The sequence below is a fragment of the Erythranthe guttata genome, chromosome 13 (genome assembly GCF_056151865.1).
Source record: "Erythranthe guttata isolate IM_541 chromosome 13, IM_541, whole genome shotgun sequence".
Taxonomy (NCBI): domain Eukaryota; kingdom Viridiplantae; phylum Streptophyta; class Magnoliopsida; order Lamiales; family Phrymaceae; genus Erythranthe; species Erythranthe guttata.
In genome coordinates this window covers 600,133-623,538 of record NC_142545.1, presented here as the reverse complement: position 1 = coordinate 623,538, position 23,406 = coordinate 600,133, and the positions used below count along the sequence as shown (strand labels likewise).

At 32.6% G+C, this 23,406-nt stretch overlaps 4 protein-coding genes across 5 annotated transcripts; 2 read left to right on the top strand and 2 right to left on the bottom strand.

The window, feature by feature from the left end:
- Window positions 1–2,323: 2,323 nt before the first annotated feature.
- LOC105951956 (Cysteine proteinases superfamily protein) lies at window positions 2,324–5,910 on the bottom strand. Its single transcript, XM_088811664.1, has 10 exons — window positions 5,664–5,910; window positions 5,031–5,244; window positions 4,525–4,598; window positions 4,298–4,352; window positions 4,061–4,135; window positions 3,429–3,502; window positions 3,290–3,338; window positions 2,839–2,923; window positions 2,686–2,742; window positions 2,324–2,590 (listed from the first exon to the last, which is right to left on the bottom strand). Exons 2-10 carry the CDS (start codon window positions 5,202–5,204, stop codon window positions 2,547–2,549), a joined length of 687 nt encoding a protein of 228 aa, XP_088667790.1. The 5' UTR covers window positions 5,205–5,244; window positions 5,664–5,910; the 3' UTR covers window positions 2,324–2,546.
- A 913-nt stretch (window positions 5,911–6,823) lies between these two features.
- Window positions 6,824–9,469, bottom strand: LOC148765558 (UDP-Glycosyltransferase superfamily protein). Its single transcript, XM_088812018.1, has 2 exons — window positions 8,882–9,469; window positions 6,824–7,806 (listed from the first exon to the last, which is right to left on the bottom strand). The coding sequence occupies exons 1-2, from the start codon at window positions 9,351–9,353 to the stop codon at window positions 6,944–6,946; spliced, it is 1,335 nt and encodes a 444-aa protein (XP_088668144.1). The 5' UTR covers window positions 9,354–9,469; the 3' UTR covers window positions 6,824–6,943.
- Window positions 9,470–16,961: 7,492 nt separating this feature from the next.
- LOC148765557 (protein CYSTEINE-RICH TRANSMEMBRANE MODULE 9-like) lies at window positions 16,962–17,840 on the top strand. 2 transcript variants are annotated; one of them, XM_088811744.1, is made up of 3 exons: window positions 16,962–17,227; window positions 17,328–17,487; window positions 17,626–17,840. In XM_088811744.1, the coding sequence occupies exons 1-3, from the start codon at window positions 17,215–17,217 to the stop codon at window positions 17,669–17,671; spliced, it is 219 nt and encodes a 72-aa protein (XP_088667870.1). In that variant the 5' UTR covers window positions 16,962–17,214; the 3' UTR covers window positions 17,672–17,840. The 2 variants fall into 2 exon arrangements, with proteins under 2 accessions (XP_088667870.1, XP_088667869.1); XM_088811743.1 differs by having other exon boundaries at window positions 16,974–17,227; window positions 17,325–17,487.
- A 3,613-nt stretch (window positions 17,841–21,453) lies between these two features.
- LOC148765556 (GRAS family transcription factor) lies at window positions 21,454–23,311 on the top strand. Its single transcript, XM_088811742.1, has one exon. The coding sequence runs from the start codon at window positions 21,831–21,833 to the stop codon at window positions 23,193–23,195; it is 1,365 nt and encodes a 454-aa protein (XP_088667868.1). The 5' UTR covers window positions 21,454–21,830; the 3' UTR covers window positions 23,196–23,311.
- The last annotated feature ends 95 nt before the right edge of the window (window positions 23,312–23,406 follow it).

Sequence of the window (23,406 nt, the reverse complement as noted above, 5' to 3'; positions counted from 1 at the left end):
TATTATTTCCTTAACGAAGTTTGACAGGAACAACTGACATTAACACAAGGACTTAAATTATAATTTAGAATTTAGAAATTAAACAACTTTTTTGTTTAATTTGTAATATTTTTTCCATATTTATAGTAAACATTGAGAGTCCATAAGTTTGAAGATAAAAAAAAAATAATAAGTTTATAAATTAATATGATCTTATTCAATTCATGTAACCGAACAATCTCTAAATACTATAAGGTAGTAATATTGGATTTACTAAGTTGGATTTATTATAAGGTAGTAATATTGGGTTACATGGATTTAATTAAGTTGGATCGTATTGGATTATGTTAATTATCCACTAATTATTTAATTGGTTAATTAGCAAGATGATAGGTTCCTTACATTATCTAGTGTTAAATTATAATTATCAAAATTTGGTACTAAATATAATTTCTCAATTACTTTCCTAATTTAAGAATAATCAAATCCGATTTCATAGTATTTTATGAATAAAATTGTTTGGCCTTGTTCTTTTTAGTCACTAACTACAAAATGAGTTATACGAAGAGGAAGTTAATAAAATATTATTAATATTATTTGATTTTTAAAACTAGATATAAAATATTCAACCATATATTTAACTAATTAAATAATTAATTAATCAATTAGTACCAAATTAATTTAATACATGCAACTGAATAATAAATAATTTGATTCCAGTTTTTTTAATCATTAGGAAGTTTACTTTAAATATTTGTCACGAATTCAAAATTTACTACCTAATCCATTTCTTTTTAATGCTAATCTAATCCAATTACCTAACGATAGAGATTTGGTCTAATTTTTATTAAATTGATAAAACGACCAAAGCAACTAAATATTTGAAATAAATTTACTATTTATTGACTTAATCACAAAGTTTAAAATTTCTAATTAAGTACGTATTTTAAATTATTGTCCAATTTTTAGTGCGTTACGTTGAAATTCTTAGTATAATTCGGAGATAATTCAGCATACACGCAATTAAAGAAATACGACGTAATAATGTATAAATATTTAATTGATTCGTTTAATAACGAGACCACAAAGTTTTTATCGAGACCCTTTCGGTTATAATGCAATAAAGATTTATCTTTTCGGCCAAAAAAAAAGTATTACTTAATAAAAATCATTAATTTAAGCGTTTATTTTATAAATTTACAAAAAAATATTACTTTTTAGAAGTAAATATGGATTTCCTTAGAATTTTAAAAACTCCGTTACAGTGTAAGAACATAAGAAGTAATTATAATTTCTTAAATACATTAATACCCGATAAATTAATAACCTCGCTTAAGTAATAAATTTTTCCGGTCCCGACTCGGGGACAACGTGCTAAATTAATAATTCGCTAAATTTATAAGATAATACACATTCGAAAATTTTAAGAAGCCCCATATAATATATAAATTAATAATGTATAAAAATATTTTTTAAATTACATGGTACAATACATATTTTATAAATCTATGAAGGCTTAATACAATAAAATTTAATTGTCGCTTGTTTTTTGTTGAAGTTCACATTACCATCAATCTCGTCCCTCACTTTTCTTAAAATGGATAGAACTTTCGGTATAGTTTTCTCATAGCTCAACATAAAATCGTTCTATACCATTGCTGCTTTAAGAGCTTCCGTATGTAAAATGGGCTCTACAGTGCATTGAACTAATGGTACAATGAATAATATACACGTAAAAAATTTAAAAAAACTGTATTTATTGAAAATAATAATAAAAGTAATTTCATAAATTAATAAGTTATTAATTAATGTATAAATTAATAATTATTAATTTATCGATAAGTTAATATTTCGCTAAATTAATGAAATTTTGATGGTCCCAACTGTATTAATTTATAGAGATTTAACTGTAAGACGAAATTTGTTTGTAATTACATTAAACCTTAGGGATGTAATCATAATTTACCAATAGATGTCGGTTGATTGATAATTCAGAATTTAAATATTACAACAAGTGAGAATAATTAAATAAATTAATAAATAATGAAAAGACAAGTCAAGTCACCAAAGACACATGAAAACATCTCGTGTTTCATATGGTGTCAAATAAGACAAAAAATCATAACTAAATATTAAACTTTTTTATTTAAGCAAATGTGAAATGACAAATATTTATTTGTTTTATTTTTTAATATATCCAAAATGTGATACTTATTTAATTTAGGACCACATTAGTTGTTCTTCCCTATCCAAAAAGGCCTTTGTTCTTTGATTGACAGAGACAACAATAAAAATAAATAAAATAATAATAATAAGTAAATAAATAAAAAGGGAATATAAATTAAAATAATAAATAAAAATTACTACAAATTTGCTCAGTGTATATATACATACATATCTCACAAGTACAGTATAATTTAGCATATAATATGCAGATTTCAGACAGACAACAAACAGAAGAAATGAAGATGTACTATGTGTGGTATATAGTTACAAGGTACATACATATATATAGATATAAACTCCGCTGAATATTTAAAAAAAAAAAAAACGAGTTTCCGAACTTTTTAGAAAAGCCAATGCTTCTTCCTGTGTTTTCTTGTAGGAACCTCTGGCGAAAATCGAACAAAACAATTTACGTATATTAGCCACCGTTTCGAAATATTATGTGCGTGATATATTGTAATAAAACGAGCATTTGTTTACCTCCGGCTTGATACAAGGAATTATAGTGAACTTCACTCCAAAAGCTCAGCCACAATTCTTCAAGAAAAAAACGGAATTTAAATTAAAAAAAGAAAAAAAAAATCAAGAAAACGAAATCTTATTATCGAATGTAAAGCAAGACGATTAGAGTACCTCGGACCGGACTTCTGTCCTTCGGAAGAATCTCAATATACGAGTTGTCCCGGAAAGAGGTGACGAGACATATTTTTGCTTCAAACTACATAATGTCCAAGAAATGAAATATTATTAAATATTATAAACATAAAACCAATATACGAAGATAGAAAACATTTGAATAAATTAACGACAAATAATGCCTAATACAGTAAAACCTCGATAAATTAATACTTGATAAATTAATAACCTCGCTTAAATAATAGTTTCTTTCGGTCCCGACTCGGTGAGAATGTGTTAAATTATTAACTCAATAATTTAATAATTCGCTGTTATTAATAGAATTTTTATCGTCCCGACTGTATTAATTTATAGAGGTTTAACTGTAACTTAATTAACGATGGCTTATGTTAGCAGCCAAACGAGGCCTTAAGACCATTAAGTAATCAATGAATGAAATACAACTTACTAGGTCGGCAGCTGCTTGTAGAGTGACGTGATCTCCCCATTCACCCAACCTAAATTTAATAATTAAATAATGTTAAGACAAACACGATTGTAATCCTATAATACCGGGAAAAAAGAATTAATAAAATCCACATCTCGACCTTTTCATCTTCTTTACATAGCTTCGGTACTTCATAGGTACGTAACTTTCATATAGATGCCTATGGCGTTTAAGCTGAAAAACAAGAAAATGATTTAAGAAAAATAAACGACAATTTCCGAAAAGATGCATAATGTAATTTTAATGTTAGATCCAGGACATCCCCTGAGGTAAGGTCAAATTACGAAAATACCCCTTATGTTTGGATAATTACAACCACCCCCCTTCAACTATATATTGTCTTACGAAACCCCCCCTCCTTCAATAGGTAAATTTAAAACCGTAAGGGTGGACGTGTAAGACAATACATAGTTGAGGGGGGTGGTTGTAATTATCCAAACATGAGGGGGTTTTTCGTAATTTGACCTTACTTCAGGGGATGGCCGTAATTTGCCCTTCATTTAATACTTCACATATGAAAATTAATGTTTAAAATTACCAAAAAATAAGTCCGCGTATTAAAAAGTTTCAAGAATAAGATTGTGTCACGAATGTATGCACAAGATACTATATATATAAATAAACTAATTTAAGGCGGTTAATTCGCAAAACACGATTAAACACAAAGTTACTTTGTCCGTGTGTATATATATATATATATATATATATATACACACATAAACCGAACTGCACCTGTTTAACGACGTGCTTTCTTACATACTTGTGGTGATCTGAATTTTGAAATAATTGGTCCGCAAGGGCTCGAAACTGTAAAATAGCAGCCAATTAGAGATAAAATCCAACATAAGCAAGTCGAATAAAATAGGAAATTACTAAAATACCCTTTCGTTTAAACATTTTATTATACAACAAGAAGCTCAATCAAGTTAACAAATTTAGAAGAGTCGAGACAGTAATTGAAAAACGAACCTGGCAATTTCCATCTCCCTCCATTTGCATTTCAGCTAAGCCATATGTCGTCATCCTGCGATAATAGCCTACTCGTATGAATAACATGTACATATATATATATATATATATATATATATATATATATATATATATATATATATATATATATATATATATATATATATAACCATAACCAACCACGAATAATAATAATACATATGGCATTTTACGAATAAAAATAGAACCTTTGAGCTAGTGTGTTGTGGTCTAAGGTGGCATCATTTGGGTCGGGTATAGCACTAATGACTCGGGGAGTATGCTGCAAATACGATGAACTTTGTCGGTGTACATAATCGAAATCGTAAGAGACTAAAAAAATAATTATTCCCACGAGTTCTTTTCAATTTTAATCACTAAACACGAATATTAATCTCAAGAAACAATTCAATGCATAAGCAAACATTTTTCCCTCGTTTGGTTTCTAAGATAAGATCAAATAATCTAACGAAAACCTAATAAATAATCTCTCTAAAAGGTAAGATAGGCCGATAAAATAACATTTCCGGGTCGACCAGGAAAATTATTGGGTCTACCAAACATCCCGACAGAGTTCAATTATTTAATTAATCATGGCTAATCGCCCCAACCAGACGAGGCATAAATCAAGAATGTATCGCTCAAACTAATAAATAAATAAATAAACCGAAAAAAGAGAAACTTCCATTCATGGGTGAAGAATGATAATACGAACCGGGATGGAGTCCAAATGAGAAAGCCTCTTGCCGAGTTTGCCGTCGTATCTTGATTTCTCGTCTTCGGCTAACATGGCGGCAATCGTATGATCATCCTCTGTATCGTGTGAACTACTATTCAAACTCGAGCTCGAGCTCGCACTTGTATTACCGTATCCGTAATATTCATTCATAGTACTCTTATCTCACTTCACCTTAATCTTCCCAAACAACCTAGTACATACATCAAGAAAAAAAAAAAAAAAAAAAAAAAGACACTAATTAATCAGAAACAAATTAGCCATAAAATCACAATTCACCATACATACATAATTATTCATCATGCTTTCGAGACAAAATCAAACCCGAAAAAGGGGGAATCTTTTAATTTGACCAAAAAAACAAAAAAAAAAAAAAAAAATTAATCTAAATCCCAGATAAAAAAAATCTTGAAGTGAAGAATTAGTGATAGCCCAATACAAAATTGAGCTGGGAAGCAACAAAAGGAGTGGACTTTGATTCCAAGTAAAGAAACCAAACAAAAATAAAATGACATAAATTAGCATATTTTGATAAACAATTAAACAATCATAACCCACAAAAACAAAATTAAAAATAAAAAAAATAAACAAGATTGATAGAGAAGGGCATACCTAGAAACAGTGGCAATGAAATTACGAATTTATTAAAAAAAAAGAAAGAGCAGAGATTAGAGCAGCGAAGGGAAAAGGAGACAAGTGAAGGGATTTTGTTTGAAGAATGGGTTTTTGGATGACGTCATTCGTTTGTTTATGTCGACAAGCAATCCAATCCGGACACGCGTTTTTGGTAAACAAACAAGTTCTTCATAAAGCGTGTTTCTAAATTGAGCTGCTTTACAATAATAATAATATACGTGTCAATTATAATTTTTTAATTAGTAGAGGGTCATACTAATTGCTACTACTGCTACATGAGAAATGGATTCGTTTTCACATGTAATAATTTGGTAGATAGGTGGGGGATGATTTCATAAATTTTATTTTTATTTTTTAATAATTGAAATGTGTCGTACTTATTTCAATATTATAGTGTAGGAATCGTTTGTGTTTCATATATACAAACGTATTGTCCCACGCCCAAAGGCCTACATCGATAAGCTCATAGAGGCACGTAAATTTAAGTCCAAATTGACTAAAGATAATAAATAATACAAGAACTAGTCGGGCCATATTAATTGGCTTAGGCCCATGAGAATATATGTCTCCATATAAATACCCGAAAACCTCAATCAAGGTGTTTACAATTCATAACTTCTGACCAGTCTCTTGAATTCTTATATCATACAAAGCTGACTTGAGCTTCGTCGGTGGGCTTTCGTTGGGACCAATCCCAACATTCTAATGACTTTTTGTAATGCAGGTAGTGCGCACGCGAAAAATTGCAAAACGTGACGTAGAATCGTACCACGATAGACCATTTTCCAGTTTGATTTCGCCAAAGTTCAAAGCACAGAAACTGTAGTATTTTGAGTTGGCTTTCGAATCCAACTTGAATATATTAGATTGCTTAAAGGAGAACAAAATCTTCTAGATGGATACCCATACGAATCTACAAGAGGGGCGGCCACAATTTTTTTCATTGAATTGATTACTAATTATTATTATTATTATACATATAAAATAATATTAAAAAAATCTTGTAACTTGTAGAGTTTGTAGTATCTTCAATTAAGGTCGTGTTTGGCGGGTGGACGGTGGACTATAGTCTTAATTCTTAAAATGTTAAACTATACCCCCACCACCACCACACAAGCACAAAAATGGTGAGCAAATTAACCAACATGTAACTAAATATTCAACTAATCACACTATAATACAATCATAAAATTACATTAACAAACAGCCAATCAAAATAAAATTACAAAAATATATAATTTAATTAGTTAGTAATTTTATTCACCAAGATCTTCCATGAACAAAGATAAATTAGCCATTGCTTTTGAACTCTCTTCCTTGCCAAACAACCTCTCATTTAATCTCTCAATTCTCCACCTCATTTTTTCATCCTCCACAACTTCCCTAATCCCATTCTCAACTTCCTCAACTCCAAACCCTTCAATCTTCACTCCAATCCTCCACGCGTCGACAATATACGCGCAGTTCAAGAACTGATCGCCCGCGATTGGGTAGCACAACAAAGGTTTCCTACACTGCACGGCCTCCACGGTCGAATTCCACCCACAGTGCGTGAGGTAGCACCCCACCGCGGGGTGCTTCAGCACCTCGACCTGTGGGGCCCACGGGACTATCCTCCCGTGGGCCGCCACCCGGTCAGCGTACCCGTATGGTAGCCCGCGACGCCACGCATGCCCTAACACCCAGACGAACGGCCTCCCCAGAGCCTCGAGCGTCAGTGCCAAACCCTCCACCTTCCCCTCGCCTATAGGACTAACCCAACTCCCGAACGACACGTACAAAACGGACCCCGCCTCCTGCTCGTCTAGCCAGTCCACACAACTTTTATCCTCTTCCCAAAAGCTAGCTATGCTTATTGTATCGGCTTGCATGATTAGAGGCCCGATTTCGAGAACTTGAGGAAACATGTTCGGTTTTTGAGTTTTCGAGTCGAGCTCGTTTGGGAAGGTGTTCGTTAGGAGGTATCGGAGGGTTTTAGCTCTTTCTAGGGTTCGGGTCCAAAACTTGAATCTCGAAACCCTAGCCGAAGAAGAGCCGATAAGCCATGGGAGTTCATTTGCAGCTAAAGTAGGCTCGTTGGGAGACAAGCATATACGAGATTTCGGATTTGTCGGACAACCTGCAACCAATGAACCCTAATCAAATTTTTTTCTCTCCAAAAATAGCAATCAATAATTAACCTGATTAATTCATTAATTAAATAAACAATCAACACATTTTTATTGTTTAATAAATTAAAGATTTTGTGGAATCTAAAGATCTTAGTGCTTACGAGTAACATTTTGCATCACATAAGTTGAGTTGACCGTCCAATTATTAATTATACACATATCTATACAACACATTTATATATGTATATGAATTATTAATTAGATTTTAAATTTTCTTATTTAAAGATATCAAAGATTCTAAATATAGTAAGGTATCTTTTTTAGTCAATCGCTTAAACGCATGCAAAAGTAATAGGGTTTTATAGATGCTACACTCGTTGAAATAAATTCAGTATTCTTGAATCATTGATTTACACATTATAACACATACACTAATGTATATGTGTGCTTAGTGGATATTTATTATACAGATTTACAGTTCAAAACAACCTGGTGTGTTACGTTACACCAAATGTAGCATCTCATAGACCAAATAATAATGTGTCTGAACGCATATTTTCGCATGTAATTTTGGTAGCAATTATCATTTTTTTTCCTTTTTTGTATGTACTACAATTAGGTGTGACCTAATAAGTTTATGGATCTTTTCAAAAAAAAAAAAATTTGGGTTTATGGATGTAGTAAATAAAATTATGTTAGTTAATTATATAAGTAAATGCATGTGAAGCATAAACATGTGCAATTAATTCTTAGAGATATGCATATTGGGTGTTTATTTTCTAACAAATTCATTTAATAATTACTTTAATACATTTAGAGTAGATTTAAAATACTTAATACATTATGATAATTTGATAGTACATCACTTGATAATTTTGGTATTACAGTTAAACCTCTTTCAATTTATGCAGTCAGGACTAACTAAATTCAAATTAATTTAGCGAAATATTAAATTATAGAGCCAATAATTTACTATGTTTTTACCGAGTTGCGACCGGAAAAAGATATTATTTAAGCGAGTTTATTAATTTATCGATGTTCTACTGTATATGTTCGGTAATAAATAATGAAAGTTTGTCTTACCATTTTCGGAGATAACCCCAGTACGGATCAAGTCGGGAATGGCGGCAACGAGGCGGTAAGTTGCGTGCATGGCCGGCCAGAACCCCACCGCCTCCACGCCGCACTGCCGGGCGACGCCGACGGCCCACGACGCCAGCAAATCGACCACCAAACAAGCAACCCCACCACCTCCGTCGATCATAATTCCTCGAACAATATCTTCGAGATTCGAAGGCATGGTTTCCTCCATGGCCCGCTGGATGGAGAAGAAATCCCGAGGCTCGGCGGGGTCCAATCCGTCGGAGATGGGAACGCAGAGAATCCCGTCTCCGGGATTGATCTGCGGGGAGATGCGGCGGTGGATGAACTCCGGCGTGACGACGACGGGGCGGAAGCCGAGGTTGGAGAGGAGGGAGGCGAGCTTCAACATGGGAGTGACGTGGCCTTGTGCTGGATATGGGATAAGGATTATTATCTTCTTCTTCATCTTCATTTCTCTATAATGGTGTTTTGTTTTAATTAATTCTGTGAATTAAATTAAATTGGTTTTTATGTCTGCAAATTTTGGCTATGGTGGGGTGGGAGTTAGGCTGAAATTTAGGCAGTTCTTGGGACATACTTATATATATATATATATATATATATATATATATATATATATATATATATATATATATATATATATATATATATATATATATATATATATATATATATATATATATACACACACTCACGCATAGCAGTTTGTTGTGTTTGTCCACTAATTGAATTATGACTACTATGTTTACCTATATCACATGAGTTTGGATTAAATGAGATTGGATTAATTATGTACTGACTAGCTAAATTACAACTACCTCTGAGATATGATCAAATTACGAAAAAATTATGTATGTTTGGTAATTACAACTATTCCCTCAACTATGAATCTTTGTACACGTCTATTTTTGCGATATCAAATTTAGTGGAAACTTCTAGATTATATGGAATATTCTCAATTTTGTACCCGTTTTATCTTATTCAGGCTCCACATTTTGAAGCAGGATGCATGATCATAAGATGTGGTTTTTGGGCTTGTATATTTCAGATTGTGCTGCATCATAATCTGCATTTTTGCACAAAACGAGTACTAACTAGAGAACGTTCCACGAAATCTAGAAGATTATATTGAATTTAATTTGACACCATAAGGGTGGACGTGTATGAAGATTCATAGTTGAGGGGCAGTTGTAATTATTTATTTTTTTAAACAAATTGTGAATATCTACTTTTACGCCATTACAAGAAATAATATTTTGAGCGACAACTTAAATTTTTACATAATTAGACAAAAAATATTATTAGTATACATGTTGCTAATAACGTATTACTAATGCTATTTAGTGACAATAAAAAGTGTTCGTCGCATTTTTATAGTAACAAAAAAAAATGAGCTATTCGTGACAATATAAAAAATGCGGCCAGAATATCGATATGCCATTTTTTCTTGTAGTGCGAAAAAGACATAAATACATGTATTTGGGATGGGAATGGAGTGATTAGGCACAATACCAACCAAGTAAAGTTAGATAGAAAATTGACCCCATCTTATTATGTAAAGGATTTAATTAATTCAATAAAAGATAATAATTTGATGGAGACATGTCTTAGAGGTTTGTTAAACGTGACACATTGCAATTCCAACATTTTTTTTATTATATAGTTTTGTTGTTGTGCCTCCTTAAATGGCTGCTGAGATACAGTTCACATTGTCACATTTTAATATAAAGTTTTTAATTTAATGATGTCAAGCTTGGTCTTATCACACCATTTTCTAGTTTGATTGAAGTATTGGATATACTTTTTTTTTTTTTTTTGAATGGAGTATTGGATATACTCGAAAAATAGATTTAATGAATTGATCTTTTAAATATTTAAACAAGGTGTAGACAGGTGGGATAAATAAAATAAATAAATAAATAAATAAATATGAATTAATAAAAGATGTACGTGGTGGGTCTGATTTAATTTATTTTTTGGATTATTTTTGGAACAACTTGTGTTGATGGTTATGTTAGACTATTCATTAAAAAAAACAAGATAATTGTGTGTTACATGTGATTTTGGACATATTTCAACTTACTATGGTTATTTGTCACATTCATCTTTAAATGAATACTTCGTTCGATTTATAAGATAATACAAATTTGAATTTATCACATCCATTTATACATAAAAGGGGATGGTTTATTTTTTCTATTTTTGGTAATTTTCAAGAGAAATGTCACATCAACTCATAGTTTTATATATATTATCTAAGTTTATGATAATAAAAAAAAATTTAAAAATTGATCACGAACAATTAAAGGTGGCTCATGAACACCTATGGACTCGAGCTCAAACTTTTATCAATCCGATACATAAGGGTTCACGAGCCGGATTCATTTACATGCTTCTTCTAATTTAGTGAAATTTTGATTTATTATTTCGCGAGTAGTAGAAAATATATGTCTAAATCTAAAAAATGAAAAAAAAAAAAAAAAAAAAACAAAGTATTAAGTTGAAGAATTTGAGATTCAACAATGAATTTTTAATTCTTGAATCTCAAATTGTACCATTCTTTGAATTGTTATGATAAAAAATAAAAAATCACTCGTCATTAAATTATTTGTCTTGGGATCCTTCTTTTAAATTGATGGGCTCTCTAATTCAATAATTATAGGGATAATTAGTGAAAACCCCCCAATTCATTTACTTATATAAGGGTGGATATAACCTCTTTTTCATTATTAGTGAGAACCCCCTACTTTATATTAAATAATTTATTTTTTAATTAATATTATATTTAACATTACTAGTATACCTAATTTGTCCTTCTATGTTATATTTAAAATAACCAAACCTATTTTACGTTATATCTATTTCTCTTATTTCTCTCTCCCTTTTCTCTCTATAAACCGCCGCCTCCAACCCTCCCCATCTATGCGTTGCCGATGCCGCCATCTCCAACCATCTTCCGTCTTTGTGTCGTCGTCTACTCTCTTCTATCGGCGTTCCTCCCTCCACCGCCGCGAAAAGAAGGCGGTCTCCATCCCTGAAATTCTCTCGTCATGGACGGTATTAGGGTTTTCGGTAGGGAGAATGACGAGACTACGCAGCGGCGCTAGGGTTGATATTGCGTTTGAGATTTCAATAGAGACCACCGCCAATATTATTTTGATTGTTGTGGTTCTTCTTCTTCTCTGATTTTTTTAACCCAATTCTCGAATCTCAATTTTCTTAGTTGGAGATTTTGGTTGAATTCTTATATTGAAGACTAATTTATGTTCAATCAATAGTATATTGGATGTTTGTTTTTTGTTGAAATTGTGTTGGTGTTATTTACAGACATATAGTTGTTTTCGTACAGTAATATAGTTGTTTTCGTACAGTAATATAGTTGTTTTCGTACAGTAATATAGTTGTTTTCGTACAACAATATAGTTGTTTTCGTACAGTAATATAGTTGTTTTCGTACAACAATATAGTTGTTTTTACTACCTTTTAGTTGATGTTAATAAATAGTTGATTTAACAAATAGAATAGTTGATTTTGATAAATGAGAGTTGTTGGAGATATATAGTTGTTTTAATAACAGTTGTTTTTAACATTAGTTGTTTTAATAATAGTTGTTTTATTGAAATATAGTTGTTTTAGCTGAAGATAAAAAAAATACTAAAAAAATATTTTTAAAAAATATAATAGAAAGTTATAAAAAATATTTGTTTTTAAATATAATTTTTTAAATAAGAAATAAATAAATAAACGAAAATTAAAATTAAAATATAAAAATAAAAAGTGCATCTAAGTATGGTATAATATGTAGTGAATAGAGGAAGGGTAAATTTGAGAATAAAAAAAAGATGGGTCTCTCACTAATAAAGGAAAAGGAGCTGGACTCATGCTTATTAAAATAATGTTAGAGGGGGTTCTCACTAATAGTCCCATAATTATAAGCCATGCTAAAAATGTAATAATTAATAATTATGGGTATAAAACCTCGCTTAAGTTAATTGGGCCTATGAAAGCCCAAATTCATATACTCCGGCCCGAATTTAGCTCAATTAAATTAAGTATGAGTTTAATGAAGAACCAAAGCCCACATTTATCTCTAATGTAATCTTGATTGCATCACAAATCCTAATCATTTTAATTAATTAAATGCAAATATAATTTGTCAATTTTTCATATTGTTTATTGTTGGGTGCTAAATACCTAACACGCAAGTGCACGTATCGCAAACAAGTAGTAAAAGTGGACTCGTGAGAGTTGGATGTCGATCCCAGGGAATACTCAAATTATCTAATTCTAAGTACCAAATTCTAACGACTATGATTTTTATCCAGCCTACGCAAGTTTGTCGAATTAAATCAATTAAACAATTAAACTAATTAAGAAAGCAAATAAACACGAGAAAATATCAATAAAAACGGACCTAGGATTTTATCTTCCCCCTATGCAAGAATTGTTCACCCAAAGCCCTTCAATTATGACATATATGATTCATGATTATTAACCCGAGACACTAATTTACTCATAACCCGCTGTCGCGTGTATTATGAGTCTATTATTCATAAACGGTTCACTATATGTCTATGCAAACAAATTATGAATAAAGCATTAACTAACAAGTCTCGTAAATGGCTACCTAAGGTGATATCTGTATGTCTACGACACCACATGCAATTGACACACTCATCCGGTGAAAACTACTCGAAGGTTCTTATACTTACCGTCTAATTATCAAAATAGCTCTGTCGAGTCAATCCCAATAATCACAGATAAAACACATAAATTGATCAAGTTCATGCACTAACAATCATAACAAGTATAAGAAATAATCATAAAATCATAATTGCATAATCTCAAGAAAACGGGTTCACCATCCCCACATAGGGTTCCAACAAAATCCTAGATTAAAAACTTAGCTACTCGTAATTCTTATGATAAGCAAAATAGAATAAATAAAATAAATAAGAAAAACTATGCTTAAGTCTTCGTTGATCTTCGTTCTTCGTGTTTTGTGGTGTAAAATTTTGTGCTTATGGTGTAGAGACTTGTTGCTTTTATAGGCTTTTCTTGATAAGGAAGTAGTGGAAACCTAATAGGAATCAATTTCCGTCACTTTCCCCCATCAGGATTTGTTCGTCGATTTGTGTCATGTTGGAGTCCGAATTTTGGAATGTTGTGTAAATAAGAATTGTAGCCCTTGAAATTAGCTTTCCAATGCCGTCAAAATCATCTAATTCGGAGTTCGTATGAGAGAGATATCCTCGAAATAGTGGACACTGTCCAAGATGTGGCGAGATTCCTTCTTCCAATTTGATTTGTTTCCTTATTTACAACTTTTTTCTTTCTTTTTGATTTTTTTTCCTTCATGGACACCTAATTCTCGTTTTTCACCTATAAAACACAAAATCAATCAATTAAAGCACAAATATAATTAAATTTAAACAAAAGATCAACGTAAAGTAAACGTATTGAGTGTAATATCTACACTCAACATTTATCTTGCTCATGTAAACGTACGTGTGCTACTCACTAGTGGTTGCGTGCTACATTTTGGACACGTATGAATTTCTCAAGTCATTTTCAATTGACCAAAATTTATTTAATATTATTGGAGATACTATATTATCATTTCTTGGACGTAATGAATATCAATTATAAAATGATTGCCTACCCAAAAATGACCTCTTTTCCTCCTCATAAAGAGAAAAAAAAAAAAAAAAAAACGACCTCTTTTTGTTCATGAAACACGTAATCAAGTATGCTGACCGCATGAGTATAGCTCAACTGACAGTTATATATGTGAGAATTTCAACATCAATAAAAATTGATTCCTTGTGAACAGCAGATCCAGATCTGATGATTTTTTATTTATTTAATTAATCCAACAAATTAATCCAACAATTTTATAGTTGACAATTGAAAAAAGACAAAACGATTGAGTTCCTATCTTAGTTTATTGGAGAATTAATTGTGTATTGGGCCACCTAATTGTCCAATTTTACATTTTCTATTTGAAAAACACTATATAATTTTATTTTTTTGAAATTTTTCTAACAAAATAAAGTGTTGCATATTTTATATTTATTAACATGTCTAAAGTTTAAACTTAGTAAAAGCAAAATGGAGTGGAACAACGAATGCCATAATTATTGTTTGAATAAAGTTAGCAAATACAAGGAATTATTGAATGTCATTATTAATACTAATACCTCATTTGTTCATTTTTGCATTGCATGCATGAAAATATTCTCAATCAATTCCACACAAAAATAAATAAAATAAAAATAAAAATAAAAATAAATTAATAATGATTATTTAAATATTATGGGAGTGGTTGGGAATTATTTCGCATGTTACCATTCTCCTCAACAAGGGCCCATTACGAGAGGCACCCACTCCACCAATTTTAGAAAATACACAATTATTTATTTATTTTTTATTTTTCGGAAATAAATGATTAAATGTTTCACATGAATTTAGATATTTTCATTATTTTAAGTAACTCTCTTAAATATCTTAGATATTTTATGAGAGGGTTTAATATAACCCCACCTTGCATCCTTGAAATATTACATTTTAACACTTTGCACCCTTAAAAAAATTTAATTACACTTTGTATCATCAACACACAATAAATCATGGACAATGCACCCTAAATAATTTTTTTAGATTACCAAAGGTAATTTAATATTTTTAATGGTATTCTTTATGTTCGAATAATGCCTGGCGTTTGCATAAAAATAACTCGGATTTCCATAAGGTGGCGTCATATAATTTTTTTTTAAATATAAATGTATGATTACATATCTGAGTGATTTTCATAGAATGTATCCCCTAAACCACATTAAAAATATCCATAGTTATTTATTAAAACTAGGGTAAATAACACTTATCTCCTGTAATTTAAATTTTGTGCACATGACTTTTTGTACTTTTAATATAAACAAATAACCCCTTATATTTTCAAAAATTTCATCATAATGAACATGACTATTTACAACTGTTTAATAAAAAGTACAAAAGAATTATATACACAAAATTCAAACTACGCAAAGATCATCTGCTTATATTGAAAATACAGGGACTCATGCGCACAAAACTCAAACTATAGAGGATTAATTGCTAATTACTCTTATAACTAATTTAAGAAAAAAAAACTCACACATAATTTCACGAGCACCAACCACTACACTAAAACAACTTGCCATTTATCAAAATAATGATAAAAAAAAATGAAATATAGGCATGTAGTCATAAATTCAAAAGAACAAACAAAACAATATTTTTCATGTATTATTTCTCAATAAGTTCTAGATTGATTTTGTCATATATGACTTATGATTAACGTAACTTACAATTTCTTTATTTTCAAACTATTGTATAATTAGAAAATATTATCCAAAACCCAAAAAAAAAAAAAAAAACCGAAAAATAATAAGAGAGTCAAGAAATTGGTCCAACATCCAGTCATCAAATCCACGCGTAAAGAATATGATGCTGTCCCATTAAATATTGGGTAAATTACGAAACACCCCCTGTACTTAAGATAAATTAAAAAACACACCTCCACCTATCAGTAGTTACTAAAAACCCCATAATATTTGTTTATGTCTTACTTTGACCCCCTATTGTGCTTTTTTTTACTGAATTTTTTTGATGTTAGGAAATATTTCCCGAAAAGTACCGATCTTACTCCTATTGAAGTGGCATTTCTTTCTGCTATTTTTTGAAGACAAAAAATATTATCAAATGGGTAGTGGTAATACGAAAAACTGCGAAAGTGTTATTTAAGAAGAATAAAGATTCCGTGTAAAGGTCACCTGATTGTAATTTTTGACTTTAAAAAGTATCATAAATGATTATAAAATTGGTTTATGTGAAATATTCCAAGGAAACAAAAAAATTCCATGAAAAATAACACCAGAAGGGGGTCGGTCATCGGTGTAAGTTAGAAACAAACGTCGAGGCAATTTTTGCAAATTATGGATAAGTTGGGGTATTTTTCGTAATTTAACCTAAGTTGAGGGGTTTTCGTAATATACCCTTGAATATTAAATGTTTTCCTTTTGGACTTTCCCCCACCCATCTCCGCCTTTATACGCGGTGTCGCCGCCCTATCGGATTCTTTCCTTAGTTCCTTCACCTACGTACCCCACCTCCCTCAACCACCCCCCCACCCCCACCCCCACCTGTCTATATATACACACTCACATATACATATACATATACATACACTTCCTCTCCATCTCTCAACTGATCATATACATATTTTGCCTTTGATTTTACTTTCTCTCTCTACATCTCTCTCTCTCTAGATCAACATGAGTAATCAAGGTAAGTAATAGTTTCTAGAAGAAGTTGCAACTCTTAATATCATAAAAATATATATAGGTGGATTATATTTAATCATCATCAACTCTTTGTTTTGCAGCAGCATATCCGCCTCCAGCCACCGCATACCCGGCGGAGCCGCAGGGTGGTTACATGGCTGCGCCGCCGCCGGCCGGTTATCCGATGAAAGATGGTCATGATCAACAAGGCCAGGCCCCACCAGTTACCACACAATCAAAAGGCGACGGCTTCTTGAAAGGATGGTAATTAATATTTTTATTTTTACCAATTTATCCTTTTCTTTTTTTTTTTTTTTTATAAAACTAATTGGATTATATTAATTATTTTTTTAAATTATTTATGAATATATATTTAAAATAAATATTAATTTGTATTTGCAGTTGTGCCGCCCTTTGTTGTTGCTGTGTATTGGACGCTTGTTTCTGAGGATTTTGACAAGATTTGTGTTTATTTTATATTTATATTCAACTTTTTTTTTAATGTATAAGTTTGGAATTTGGATTTAATTATTTCGTATATTTATGATTCTTGTTATGTGTGATATATGAGACAGTCTTGTTTATGAATTGTTTTGAAGTTTAATTTTCCCTATTAATTTAATTATTGTTATTTATTTAAAATAGTCGTTTGTGCCACAAAATATTTCCAAGCTTATTCAATTTTTCTTTCTTTAACACCAACATGATAAAGTGATAGCTTTATTATCTTATAATAAAGCCATTCAATAAAGTAGATAAAAGTTTGTATTAAACCAAAGTTAGAACATATACATTATCATTTATGAGATATGAAATCGGTTTGAAATATGTAAGCTAAGCTTTCTTCCTTTCGACATTACATTCAAGGCAAGAGTGAGTTAGTTAAGCGGTTTGAAACCTCTCAACTGAGATTTCTTCATCTCGCCTTTGGCTTCGAGCTAAGAGTGGGTTAGTCGGTCGAGTAGCCTTGAGACTAAGTGCATTTCATCTTTCATAACTAGTCGGTCGAGTAGCCTTGAAACATGCGAGCAATGCTAAGCTTTCTTCTCTCGGTATTAGTTTTGAACTAGGATTTCTGTCTCTACTAATGGCATTATTTTCGGGGGCTCAAACTCTAACCAAATAGAACCCAAACGGTTTAAAACTTCTTTTCTTCATCAGTTCTCTACATTCCTTCATTTCTTTGGGGCTATTAGTGCCTACTTTCATCGATCATTTCCTTCTTAGTTAATTAAGTGAAATAGTTGGTTGAGGCGGCATTAGTTTCGAGTTAAACTTTCTTCCTCTCGACATTAGCTTATAACTAAGCTTTCTTCCTCTCGTCATTAGTTTCGAGCTAATCTTTTTTCCTATTCTAATTCATTTCTTCATTCCTTGGTGCCATTAATGCCCTAATTTCTTAGCTCATCAAGTAGCCTTAAGACTATAACAACATTGTCATTTCTTCTTGTGTAACTATATCAAGTCAGGCAGTGATGCTAAGTTTTCTTCCTCTTTAACATTAGGTTCGAGCTAAGAAGGAATTAGTCGGTGGTGTATTTTCATTATCTTTCCTATCAATATCAAATCAAACGGTTTGAATCCTATGAGCTAATAAGCTAATTTTTATTTCCCTCATAATGCATTTGTTAATTCCTTAGTGTTATAATTAGTGCACTACTTTTTTAACTCATTTTCTTGTTGGTTGATTGAGTAAGTTATTATCATTGAAATTCTTGTTACAAGTATATATATATCATTAATTCAGCATTAAACTAAGAATAATAAAATCAAATGCTGAAACTAACGAAGAAATGGCAGCAAATCGCCTGCGGATGTGGATTGCGACGACTACTCTCTTCCCAATCACGATGATTCCCATCCGAGTTCATCATCTCTGTGATTTTTTTTTCAATTATTCATTAAATTACTAAGTGTGAGATCGAATAATTAGAAAATTATTTGAAGTTGCTTATATGCAACGCAAGAGGAATCGGTTCGATTCTTGGAGAATAGTTGATTTGTAATCGCTGACTGCTTATCTCGAATTCGAGCCCGATTAGAAAGTGTAATATATTAACGAACCAAACTTAACATAGATTTCCGTTCGATAAGATATAAAGCTCGACTTGAACAAGGGTTTTAAGTCTACCACATCCGAATCAGGAATCGTTAAGAACAAACAATAAATTACACTATTCCAATTTGTACATATAAGTCTAAATTTGGACTAATGATCTAATCTAAGACGAGAAAATAGTTGAATTAAAACCCATTGGGCCAAACGTTGGGCTTAGATATTTTCCTCAATCCACTAATGGGTAATGCAAGGAATTTTTTTTTTAATTGAATAAATGCAAGGGAAAGTCAAGATAATTGATTTAAGGGTAAATTACAAACACCCCCTGATGTATGGTCAAATTACAAAACCCCCCCTCTTGTTTGGATAATTACCACCACCCCCTCAAATCCTCAAATTTAGTGGAATCTTCGAGATTATATGGAATATTATCACCTTTGTACCCGTTTTATCCCTTTCGAACTCTACATTTTAAAGCAAGATGATCATAATATGTGTTTTTTGGCCTTTATATATCAGATTGTGGTGCATCAGAAACTGTATTTTTACACAAAACGAGTACAAACTAGAGCACATTCCACGAAATCTAGATGATTATGTTGAATTTGACACCATAAGGGTGGAGATGTGAGAAAAAAACATAGTTGAGGGGGTAGAAGTAATTATCCAAACAAGAGAATTTTTTTTGTAAATTGACCATTCCTGAGGAGTGTTTGTAATTTACCCTTGATTTAACAATCAATATTTTATAGGTCGGGTTTATCATATATAATTTATACAGTACGATTTACACTTCTTATGCGGTTGCGAACTATTTTATAGCATTGTAAAGGTTCCTTGATATATTTGTTCGATGTTGTAATTTGCACCCGCTCGATGGCTATTTGTATAATAAAATAAATCCCCAAATGAATATTCATATTACATCCAAAATATAAAAATAAACAAATTCTTAATGAAAACAAAGCTTGGACATTTTTTTTTTATTTTTTTTTATTTTATTTTGTAGTGTGACGGGTTGTCTTTATTGAAGTAAAAAGACAAATTAGTTGAGATAATCGCCAATTAGTTTGAGAAATACGAGAGGTTCTTATTTTACTATTTAACAATATCTAATTATAATTATATTTAATCCTAATAATATGGTGCAATACATGTCATCTCAAATTAAATTAAAGTTGTTGGATCTAAATATTTTTAAATCCTCAAACTACATCTACAAGACAAATCGGCACTTTTAAGCAATTTAGTTTACTTCTTCAAATAGTTTATTAGAAAAAAAAAAGATTAAAAAAAAAATAATAAAGAACCCTTTTTTTTTAAATATGAATAAATGCTAATGATTCCAAGTAGTAGTTGGATAATCATCTCATCATTTTAGGAAAGGTATCCCAATTGTACAAAACCAGCAACCATATGTACAACTACACATACATTGTATTTTTTATTAATTTGAAACTTTGAAGAACAAGTATTGCCAAATCATTGACCAAATAAAATAGACTTTTGGTCACGAAAATGAAAATTTATATTAAAATTTGGATTAATCATATTTGTTTGGGCCAACCCTAGAGATGCCGTACCTAAGGCGGCAAAAAATATCACTACTTTAAAAATTGGGATTTTTTTTTTTTTTAATAAGAAAAAATGTGTTGAACGATCACCTCAACCAAACCTCCACAAAACACAAAATTAATTATGAACCGTGTAGTAATATCAATTAGCATAGAGCTAATAAAGTGTCAGAAAATTGAATCTTTGGTAACTTTGGAGGTAAAAAACCACACGAACGAGACCTCAAAGATTGAATATTTGGTCTTTACTTCACAAAGATTAAATCAAACATAACAAAAAGATAGTCGAGTCTCGCAAGGGATTGTCCAGCGGTTGGAGTAAAGTGAGCTTTAGTCAATTGACCGAAGTTCGAATCTAGTTACAGCCTAGCATAATTTACATCTCTCGTATGATTTGTAAGTCATTATACAAGAGTGTAGATATCACGTAACAATAAATTCATAGATTGATATCACTTTGTCACATGTCCAAACACACCCCTTACAAAATCTTTAATTTTTATTAAATTTTAATTTAGGTAAAGAATAACCAATAATACAAAATCACAAGAGCATAATATAGTTTCTTGCTTTTACCACATGCACTCAACACTAGAAACAAGTCTCTCTTGCTATCTCCTTCAATACCTCCAAAACCCCACCACCCCCTTATCAATCTTATTTCAATCCTAAAATTCCATTCTTTTTTCTTTATATATAAATATTTTCTATGTATTATTTATTTATTAATTAATAAAAAAAAATCTGGAAGAAACTACACCCCCAACCCCCCTATCATTGTTAATTTCATCATCAAGAATTTGATAAATTAAAGCAGCAGAAAAAAATTCAGAAAAAGAGAGAGAAAGTTTCACCGCCACAATCATTTGTGTGTTTCTGAACTCTTTTTTGTCAAGTTGTTAATTGAACACTTTCTCTCAAAAGTTCACCTCCTTTTGATTCCCTTTCTTTCTCTCTCTTGTGTGTGTGTATGTATGTATGTAATCTCTACAATTATGCTCCATACTCTACTCCTCAATCCCACCACCGCCACCGATAATTCCTCCGCCTCCATGGCCTCCGCCGGCAAACGCCCCGTTGACCTTCCCAATCCCAACTCAGACCCCATCAAGCGCCGCCGCTCCGATGAAGATCCGCAACAATCCGATGATCCAGAGCATCACCAGCAACAGCAGCAGCAGCAGCAACAGCTCTACTCCACCGCCGTCGATGAGGAAAACTCCAACTCCGACTCCGATTCCACCGGCCTCCGCCTCCTCGGCCTCCTCCTCCGCTGCGCCGAGTGCGTGGCGGTCGACAACCTCGACGACGCCGGCCAGCTCCTCCCAGAAATAGCGGAGCTCTCCACCCCCTTCGGCTCCTCCGCCCAACGCGTCGGCGCGTACTTCGCAGACGCCCTCTCCACGCGTATAATCAGCTCCTACCTCGGAACCTACTCCCCGCTCCTCCCCAACCCCCACCACCACAAACTCCTCACCGCACTCCAAACCTACAACTCCGTCACACCACTCATAAAATTCTCCCACTTCACCGCCAACCAAGCCATCCAACACGCCGTCGACGGCGCCGATCACGTCCACGTCATCGACCTAGACATAATGCAGGGCCTCCAATGGCCCGGACTCTTCCACATCCTAGCCTCCAAACCCCGCCGCATCAAGTCCTTCCGAATCACCGGCCTCGGCCCCTCCGCCGACCTCCTCGCCTCCACCGGCCGCCGCCTCGCCGAATTCGCCGCCGCCTTAAACATCCCCTTCCAATTCCACCAAATCGAGGGCAAAATCGGCAACATAAATAACCTAAATCAACTCGACATCAAATCATTCGAAACCCTAGTCGTCCACTCCATGCACCACTGCCTCTACGACATCACCGGCAGCGATCTAGGAGCTCTCCGGCTGCTCTCCCTCCTCCGCCCCAAACTAATCACCGTCGTCGAGCAGGATCTGAGCCACGGCGGCAGTTTCCTCGGCAGATTCGTCGAAGCGCTGCATTACTACTCCGCCCTATTTGATGCCCTGGGGGATGGATTGGGTGCGGAGAGTGCAGAGAGGCATACGGTGGAGCAGCAGCTGTTCGGGTGTGAGATAAGGAATATTGTGGCGGTTGGTGGGCCGAAAAGGACGGGTGAGGTGAAGGTGGAGAGATGGGGGGATGAACTGGGTCGGGTCGGGTTCCGACCCGTTTCACTAGCGGGTAACCCGGCCGCGCAAGCGAGTTTGTTGCTTGGGATGTTTCCTTGGCAAGGGTATACTTTGGTTGAGGATAATGGTTGCTTGAAATTAGGGTGGAAGGATTTGTCTTTGCTTACTGCTTCCGCTTGGCAGCCGTTGGATTAATTTTTTTTTGATTGTGATTATGAATTGTGATTAATGACATGGATTAGTGAATTAATCACATTGAGATTGTGGATATTGTTACATGGTGGAATAAAGAAAAAAAGGGATTTTGTAAATTCATTATTTGTTGTTCTTTGTTTAGTGAAGTTTTGCTGGTGGTATGGTATATGTTGATTTATTGGATGTTGTAGTGATGTTTAATCATGTGTGT

Excerpts from the sequence above, each read along its gene's own strand:
- LOC148765556 (XM_088811742.1), top strand. The coding sequence starts at position 21,831 with ATGTATGTAATCTCTACAATTATGCTCCATACTCTACTCCTCAATCCC.
- LOC148765558 (XM_088812018.1), bottom strand. The coding sequence starts at position 9,353 with ATGAAGATGAAGAAGAAGATAATAATCCTTATCCCATATCCAGCACAA. Across the intron at positions 7,807-8,881 it reads TGGGGTTATCTCCGAAAATG|GTTGTCCGACAAATCCGAAA; the intron begins GTAAGACAAACT and ends CATTGGTTGCAG.
- LOC105951956 (XM_088811664.1), bottom strand. The coding sequence starts at position 5,204 with ATGAATGAATATTACGGATACGGTAATACAAGTGCGAGCTCGAGCTCG. Across the intron at positions 3,503-4,060 it reads GAAAGCACGTCGTTAAACAG|CTTAAACGCCATAGGCATCT; the intron begins GTGCAGTTCGGT and ends CTTGTTTTTCAG. Across the intron at positions 3,339-3,428 it reads TATGTAAAGAAGATGAAAAG|GTTGGGTGAATGGGGAGATC; the intron begins GTCGAGATGTGG and ends TATTAAATTTAG.
- LOC148765557 (XM_088811743.1), top strand. Across the intron at positions 17,488-17,625 it reads GACGGCTTCTTGAAAGGATG|TTGTGCCGCCCTTTGTTGTT; the intron begins GTAATTAATATT and ends TTGTATTTGCAG.